This window comes from Saccoglossus kowalevskii, chromosome 17 (assembly GCF_978046115.1).
Source record: "Saccoglossus kowalevskii chromosome 17, keSacKowa6.1, whole genome shotgun sequence".
Classification (NCBI taxonomy): domain Eukaryota; kingdom Metazoa; phylum Hemichordata; class Enteropneusta; family Harrimaniidae; genus Saccoglossus; species Saccoglossus kowalevskii.
In genome coordinates this window covers 29,519,074-29,528,523 of record NC_140657.1, presented here as the reverse complement: position 1 = coordinate 29,528,523, position 9,450 = coordinate 29,519,074, and the positions used below count along the sequence as shown (strand labels likewise).

Genomic DNA, 9,450 nt, shown 5'->3' with positions numbered 1-9,450 from the left:
TATACAGTTCTCTAGCCAAGTATCTAACCAGTGTGTTTACTTCATCAAGAGTAAATTTGTCAGGTTCTGTGTTTTTTCCCTGAGCCTCCTATTCTGCATACTCTTGTATTAGTAAGCATGCAAGGTTTCTCCGCGCTTCGCACAGTCATGCCTAAACCCATTCAAACCAATTCTCCCTTCTGAATGATTGTATTTTGCCCCTTCTCGCTTTTTGATGAGGTTCTTTAATTGTTTTTTTATGGGAACTACAAATGTTACATGTAAAGGGGTGACTTCCTGTTTTAATGCTGTTCCTTTATGGGTATACACTTTTGATATCGATGGCACCATACACCTTAATTTGTTTTCCATCAACACATAAGGTCTCCTGCATGGGTACAAACATGCATTTAGGGCGTTGACATGCTTTCTGTTGCAAACACCTAGCATCAACAGGGTGTCTTTTTTTCAAACTATATACTGCTTGCATTCCTTGGTAGATGTGCAGGGAGGATTCTGTTGAAATACAGACTTGGCTGATGTTCTGCTACTTTCACAGTCATGCTTGAATTCTTTTACATTTTTAGTTTAAAGGATTTACTGCGAAATACTAACTTCATCTTCATCTGTAAAATGATTCTTTAAAATTATAGACTGTTGATGTCCTGATGATATATAATGCTGTTACATGTTCTTTAATCCAACAAAAGCATGGTTATAGACATGCTTTTGTCTCAGTATACAAATAACAGCAATAGTCAAATTCTTTGATCTTTTCACAGATTACATAAACCTGTGCTGCATTCTTTCTGTTATCAGTGGATAAAGATTGTATTGTTACAGTATATATTTTGCTGCTTCGTGGTTACAATGAGACTTGTTGATGGATTGTTCAGTTTGCCTAAACTAATAATAAAAACTCGTTGAACATAAGTCTTTTGGAATCAATTTATTCGGCTTCCCATGTGATGCTGAGGCAAAAAATAATGAGCTGAAGAACACTCCCTCTTACCGAATTTTACATTTGAGTTGGCTGGCAACTTTTTCGTCACTTGCACTGTTATGCTCACCTTCCTCATCCTTACTGATCAGTGACGTTTTTCTTGATTGTGAATCAGTGGTGGAGTAGCATTCTGCATAGCTGGTTTGTGATGTAGAAGGTGACACAGCTCCATTAATTATTTGGCTGCTTGCTGTTGGCAGTGACACCTCTCTACCATCAACTGATCAACAAGCATGATCTTTTTCTTCAAATTGACTTTTGAGCTGAAGAAAAAAACAAAACTTTCGCTTGGTCTTCTTGATATTAACAAAATCTGGTTCCTTCCCGATTATGTATCTGCATAGTAAATTGAAGAAGTCACACATGACACAACTGCTGAATTTAGTTGTCAAAATGTTTCAAAATAACCGATTCATAAAGGGCTTTCAACCAAGTATAGTTTTAGTCCCAATTCATTGAGCATGGATCAATAAACCCCCAGTTCGAACAGTGTGAAGTTTGTCACTTATTTATTTGGCATGACTATCATTAAATTATTTTACTCCTGAAAATATGTTGGTGATCAATCTCTCCCCCATACCAACACATACCGATTACAGCTACCCACAATTTTATTAAAATGTATTGATTATGCAAAAAATACCTGGTGGCAACAATTACCTACACACTGATCGGGAATATAATTTTGAGTTACTTTAACAGAATTGAAGAAATGTCATTTTAAACCTAATAATAAAACTACATATCAGATCTATAACAACTTTACAGATTAGCTGAATGATGTCATATTTTACGATTATCTGAACAATACCAAAGATAACAAGTGATAGTTAGTCGCGAATTTAAAATGTTGGAAATCAAGGAAAAATTAAAATGGTTACATATTTAAAATATACAAATATACCGAGTCTAGGTTTCCACGTCACGTTTTTCACTGTCTTCATCCTTCTGCTGTGTCCATACATTGATCGTCCAAGTCACTTTTTTCCTGGTGATCCAACTGCGATATCACAGAATTTTTTTATAGCTTCTTTGGTGTTGAAGTGCGAGTTAGTCGTCGTTTAACACTGCATACGTGTTCTGTTGGTTGAGAGTTGGCTTTCAATTTGAGTTCGGTTAATATATGTTTGAATTCTGCAATTCTACGAGTTTTACTCATACAAAATGCACACACACGTTCCGACAAGCAATCGTTCCTTGAATAATGTGCGATGACATCAACAAAACATCTCGGTATACCATTTCGTCTTTATGATAAAGACTACGATAGTGTGCGCCATTTTTCTAAACCGGAAGCAGACGGTCCATGTCCTTGTAACTTCCTATGTCTTTTCATGACGTCTACTCATGAATATTAATATGTCGGCTTCCAAACACAAGCTTTGTCGCCGTATTTTGTTTACATTTGGGTAAATAAACGTTCGAATTTCTCTCGCGTATCCGTCGAAACTGAAACGACGTAAATTTACAAGTTGTGCGTTTGATAAGTCCAGTGTAAACAGCGGAAATTCCCGAATTTGCTGTCGTTTTACGCTGAACTTAAAGAACTGATATACTATGTTGCCCGTTGTATATTTTCAGCGTTAATTGACTGGTAACTCTGAGTTTGTAGTTGTTTTACGTTCAACTTATTAAGCGGAAATCACGGACAATTTTATCATTTCATACTTGCCAATAAGAATATTGGCAACTAAATATTGGTTCAGACTAAATACCCTGCCTGATAACCATATACTTAAATGTGCTCTCGATGAATCAGTTAAGGGTAATTCTAGCTAGACAAAACATATAGAAAATATAATGGGCCACAATGATTTTGAAACAATAAAATTAAATCACGTTGATCAAATCTCAAATGTTGTTAAAGCTGATAAAGAACTGTGTGCTGAGAGTATTGAAGACACATTCAAAATTAATTGTACTTGAGATATTTATGGAATAGCTGAAAACTAATTATGTAAATCAGGTAACTGATATGAACAGATTTGAGTGTAAAACTAACAAGAGTTGGCAGAGCCATGTCGATGCTGGGAAAATAAGAGTTTTTGGAGCAATGGATTGGTGAACAGGCAGAAAAGCAATTTCAAAGACTTTGGCTTTTTTTCAATGAAAACTTAAAGTATACATGAGGGTATGACGTGTGTATTATTATTTATTTATTTTGGAAACTCAATTAAATAATCATGTTTGTTTATTTTGAACCTTAGAAATGACCAATGTTCAACTCGGGTCGTTTGATTGTACTTAACGTATGTTACTATGACAATCAACTAATTCGAAAAAAAACAAAAAACAGTCGACAATGACTAAATGCATGGCCACAGCCAAATCGCTGTTTAATTGAAATAAAAAAAATTCAAAGAAAACAGAGTAGGAAGAAAAACATGAGCGATGTAGTCGAACGACAGGCGTTATGGCAACACGATTCAAATTATGTGGGGTATAATAATACGCTTCAGTTGAACTTGATGGCAGAATAAAACAGTCAATGTGGATGCAAAACACGGTATGGTTTATTGCTGGATAAACTGGCATAGAAACATGTAACACATGAATAAGGAGCCCCGAAACTCCGAAACTAGCCCTTTATATAGGTGCGAATCGAACGTGAGAGAAAACACGTAAGCGGGAAATACAAAATGAAGTACGCAGGAGAAAAAGATACAATACAGAGTAAAATGATTGGCTGAAATTAAATGATTCTAATTGGTCGAGAATTACTCAGAGGAATCCTTCATGCGAAAGGTAAACGAATTAACTATAGCGAAATGACATGTAATAATAATATTAGCAATATGAAAACGAATACAAATATATATTATGAATCTCCGACATTCTCCCGACTTTGAGAAAAAGTACACATTCAGGAATAATATATATATATGAGAATAAACGAATAACGATTGATAAAAGAGTTCACTAATAATTACTAGTTATTTTTTTCAAGTTCAGGGGAACACAAATTGAACTTGTAAACTTCTGATCTAGTGCGATTTTCACTAAAGTTCAGATTAAATCTTTGAGTCTGACGTTGGCGGCAGCTGTGGTGTCACGGTGTGATCTGCGTTGTGGCAATGGTGTGTTATCATCTGTACTTCCACTGGTAGACATGTTGATTTCATCATGCATGTTAGTGATACCATCTGTGGCAGTGGGTTGCGTTGTGTCATCGCTGGATGATGTCAATAATGCGTTGAACGCCGGAGTTGTCACTTTCATCAGTCGCTTCACGAGCGGTTTGTGCGTTGATGACTGGCGAAGTAGTATCCGGATTGACGAGGTCGTCATCTTCCTTCATGATGTTGACATGTAGTTGAGTAGCATTGTTTACATCTCATGTTGGCCACATTTGTTGATCTGGTAACCATGACGGCCCATAATTCCATTTGGGGTTTGAACGGAGGTCATTAGCTGATATATCTTTCGTTAGTAAGTCCGCGGGGTTGTCCACGGTTGGACAGTATTTATATTCTTGTGTGAAGTCGCGTATTTCTTGCACTCTATTTTGAACAAATACTGGCAACTTCTTACTGCTATTAATCCAATGCAAGGTCGCTTGACTGTCGGACCACAGGAAATGTTCAGTTATATTGAATTTGTCCGATAAAGCATTCAGTACGAGTTTACCGAGTCTTGTAGCGATCAGTGCAGCCATTAATTCCAATTTCGGCAGAGATAATTCCGATTTAGGGGCGACTCGTGTCTTTGACATGACAAGAACCGTTTCGTGCTGACGACGAAGAAACACAACAGCACCATACGCGGAAGTGCTCGCGTCTGCGAAAGTGTGCATTTGATAGGTATCACCTGGAGAAGTCTTGTCAAAATATTTCCGGTTGATTTGATTATCACGAGCAGCGGTTAAATCCTCAGCAATTAAGATCCATTGTTCGTAAAGTTCAGGACTTAGTGGTTCATCCCACTCCAATTTCAACTTCCACAAAAGTTGAATAAATAGTTTGGCGCGTACCAATACCGGTGAAATTAATCCAAGCGGGTCGTATACACTCGCTGTGAAACTTACAATGTCACGTTTTGTAATAAACGACGCGACTTGAGGTTGACTGTTAACACGAGAATGTGTCAACACGTCGGATGTAATTTTCCAACGCATACCAAGCACAGAAACTTCGTCGGCGGGCTCATATTTGTTATCTCGGGTAGCAAGTTCACACAAATCAGGAGAATTCGATGACCAAGCACGTAAATTAAATCCACAAGAATTCATGAGGCTCGTAGATTCACTGTAGTATTTAACAGCATCTGCTTCCGAATAGACTCCATCAATGACATTATCGACATAGATGTTGTCTTTCATTTGATTGGCAGTATTAATATCACAGTTATTATCCAAATGAGTTTTGATCACAGCATTCAGGATAAAAGGTGAGCACACAGCACCAAACAGCACAGATTTAAATTGATACACTTTGAGTGGACTGTCGATATTGTTCACGTCTGTCAGCCACAGAAATTTGGTAAATTTCCGTTCATCGGGATGCAGTCTCACGTTAAGGAATGCTTTCTCAATATCACTACAGACCGCAATATTGTTAGCACGGAACCTCATTAAGATGGCTGGCAAATCATTAATCATAGAAGGCCCGGTTTGGAGACAATCGTTCAAACTCGGGGAATTGGCGTTTCGGCGGCAAGAGCAATCGTACACAATACGAATCGGGGTTGTAGTAGAGTCCTTTGCTACCGAGCGATGGGGTAGATAATGTCCGACAGTATTATCATCATTGTAGACTTCTTCGACGAAGTCGCTGTTAAGTTGATGTTCGATGATAGAGTTGTATGCGTCGAGTAACTCAGGAGACAAACGTCTGAGCATGGCGCGCGTTCGACTAACTGTGACGTAGTAATTGGTAGGCAACGGTGGGTGGTTATCACACCATGGTAATCTCGCAATGTATTTGTTGTTTTCAATTTGCAAATGAGTGTCACGATAAGTTTCAAAATCCATACGTATTTCTGCGGAGGGGTCGTCGGTCACACCGATACTTTCTAAATCCCAGAGACGCTGGAGTTTGCTGTCGAGTTGTTGCGATTCGGTAGACACGTGTAGTATGTTTACATCTGCGTTCGTTGACCTTTGACCCTTGTCAACTGGCCCTGATAATAAATATCCGAATTTGGACGAAACCGCTGTAGGACCATTGCCGCGGATAACGTTATCCCCGACGTAATTCCAATACTGGTCAGCGCCGATAAGTAAATCAATAGAGAATGATTTATCTTCTGTGACTGGATGCGCAAATGTTAGTCCGCGCAAATAATCAACATGGTGAATAGATTCAGTGATGTGGTTTGTCAGTTTAGTCGATATTTCGGAGATGAACAGTACGTCAATATTCGAAGTATGTCCCGACAAATCGTGTGCTGTGACACTAGCAAAGTCTAACGCTCGTAAGTGATCAGTATTGTCGCCAAATGTAGAAAGAAATACTTGTTCAGTGCGTGTAGGAGATAAGTTTAAATCGTTAGCAAACTTACGAGAGATGAATGAACGGCTTGCCCCTTTGTTTGTTTCACCTCGAAAGTACGTGACGAGACCATCCCGATTTTCCGTCGATTTCTGGGTTCGGGTGCGTTTCATACAAGAAGATCGATACGTACTACACCGCCGAATGTAGTAGACATAATCCCGATGGCAATAGGACGTTCGAAGGAAGCTAATACAGACACATATTTATAACAGACGAAGTAAATGGAAATCACTTCAGTCGAGAACACAAACTAATTTAAATGAGTTGGTAAACAAGAGACGATGGCAACTTCACGTTGTGGCAGATTTACACACTACTACAGTTCGACTAATGTTAAAAACACCACGGTCAGTCACACAAAGTCCCCCAAATCCAAAGGGATTTTTAAATGCATTGGGGAACACAAGACGAACAATTGTGCATACTCATGATTTCACGACTTTCAAAATACGTTCGCTTGTATCGATGTCCACTGTACACCAGTAAATGTCTTCGCAAGAACACAAAGTCTAAACTATCAGAAATTTATAACATAATTTGAGTGATGGTATAACAAAATAACTCATTATTTGTAAATTCAATCTATCGAAAAAATATAAAAAAACAATTTTTATAAACAATTTTTATTATATAAATACACTTTGAAAAAAAACAAGATTCCTAAACATAAATCTATTTGAACACATTCTCACTACAAATTACACAATACTTATTTTCTAATAGCGTTTCTTCACACCACAAACTATTGGAATCATGCACACGTAAGTACTTCGGTGACTTGTTTTATAGCTACGCCCAAAATAGTCCATTATTTATTGTCCTCATTTTCATAAAATCTCTATGCACTTTTTAATCCTTTATAAGTAAAATACACTACAATTTACTCCAGAAAAACAATTTTCCTGGTATAATCCTACATTCTTGCATACTAATGAGGGGTTCAGACACATTCCAAGCTGAACAATTTTCTTGGACTAATAAAGCTGGTCAATCATTTCCCAGCAATAAGGCCTGTGTAATGTAATATCTATGTACCAAGTTTCATTGAAATGTGATTAGAACAAAAAAACTATGAATTATTATTAGAGAATTTCTACTCAAAATTAATCGGGCCTATTGTTCTAGAGCATTTGTGTACCAAATTTTATTCAAATGTGATTATCAGTAATTGAGATATCAGTGTTAATTATTTTAATTAGGTTTTTAATAAGCATAAATATTTACCAAAAACTAATTGGATCTCTGCATAGGTTGAAATGTGATGATGAATACTCTTTAAAAGTTTCATTAAAATCCAATTAGTGGTTCTTTATATATCAGTGGACCATTCATGAAAAAAAAAATAATTATGCGAATTAGGTAATTAATATCCACAATTATTTACCCTAAAGCTAATCAGGTCTCAGCATAGTCCTAGAGGATCTATGTAGCAAGTCTCATCGAAATAAGATGATCAGTACTTCAGTTATCAGGCGAAAAGCTGAAAATTAACTAATTATGCTAATAAGGTGATTAATATAAAATTATGAAAAGAAAGCTTAAAACAGTAAAAATGGTAAAGATGGCAATAAATTGAGAACATATAAATTGTTTAAATAGTTTTTGAAAATAGAAACTTACCTAACCGAAATAACAAACTTCAGCCTTCGGAGAATTGTGAGTAAATTTTGGCTTATTGATCACAATTTAGAAATTGAAAGAGGAAGACAATGACCAAAAATTACTTTGTCATACAAATTAAGTTGAAGACGAACAACATTTTATCCTTGAATTTGAATTTCTCGATAAAGAAAGAGTGGAGATGTTTCAAGAAATAGGAATTAAAATAATGACGTGCTCCATATCCATAGCAAAGTTTCTAAATAAGGCAAAACATAAATCAGGTATATAAAAGCTATCACCTCTACATTGGGAGAATCCTGTAATTAGCATTAACATCTTATAATTTTATCTTATCATAGTTTAGTTACTGTATTTTATTTGATTTACCATACTGCGCCCTCTGATGGCATAGTAGTGTAATAAAGTTATTATTGTTATCACCAGCGAAACCTACATAGCTACAGCTACTTGTTTCCAAACCATATCCGCTGTGTTGTTTTCGGTCACAAGTGCCAACAACAATGTCAACACATCCTGTTAACTAGTATTACTAGTATATCAGCTAAGTGTGATGACTATCAGAACCCGGCTTTGTGATTAGAATATAATCAGAATAATTAAAACCTAATAATCTCCGCGGATACAAGTTTTGGGTTTTAAATCCACTATGAAAACGGGGAAAGGCAACAAAAAGAACCAGTTTTCTCTACAAGGGAGCAAAAATTACAAATTACTAGTAAACATTGTTTGGACAAGTTTTGTACCATATATTAAAAGTGATACAAGTCAATATATTATTTTTTTATTCACTAGTGCAAATAAAGAGAATGTCTATTCAAGTGATGGGATGCTGTCCACATATCTTTTCAACCTAAGGAAGCAAGAGAGGCGATTTGAAGTAGCAGATGGAAATGCCTATGTTTTAGCAGATTGTGACTGGGACACTGACAGCACAATGGGTTCTGGTACAGCGAATGAAATTCTGTTGTGCAAATAATTCTACAAATAAGGTTTTTTGTTGACATGTAACTGCAGTGAGGGCTTGCCAAACCATGGACTTATAGTTGCCAGTAGAGACATTGTCCATTCGCATAATTTTGAAACTTTTATCTTGGAGACAATATTGGCTTTTTTGTTCCATGTTGCTGCTGCTTCAGTATTGTTCCCATCATTATCTGCTGAACTAGATTACTCTGGAGTTATAGTTGACCATTTAACAACTCAACCATTGCTGGTTTGCATTTCATCTCGATATAAACGCGCCATTTTACAGTACAAGGCCCAAAAAAGAAACTTAGGCCAGACATGCAATTATGGTCAGGGCAACTGTGATTATATTGAACTTTACAAGTCATGGTGTCAGGAACATGAAGT

The 9,450-nt window shown here is 36.6% G+C and overlaps 1 protein-coding gene and 1 long non-coding RNA gene across 2 annotated transcripts; both read right to left on the bottom strand.

Moving 5' to 3' along the window:
• Positions 1-201: 201 nt before the first annotated feature.
• On the bottom strand, positions 202-2,273 carry LOC144353314 (uncharacterized). The gene is made up of 2 exons (XR_013420778.2): positions 1,887-2,273; positions 202-1,245 (listed from the first exon to the last, which is right to left on the bottom strand). It is a non-coding gene; the product is annotated as an uncharacterized LOC144353314 (long non-coding RNA).
• A 2,043-nt stretch (positions 2,274-4,316) lies between these two features.
• On the bottom strand, positions 4,317-6,584 carry LOC146733292 (uncharacterized). The gene has a single exon (XM_085491986.1). The coding sequence runs from the start codon at positions 6,582-6,584 to the stop codon at positions 4,317-4,319; it is 2,268 nt and encodes a 755-aa protein (XP_085348112.1).
• Between the last annotated feature and the right edge of the window lie 2,866 nt (positions 6,585-9,450).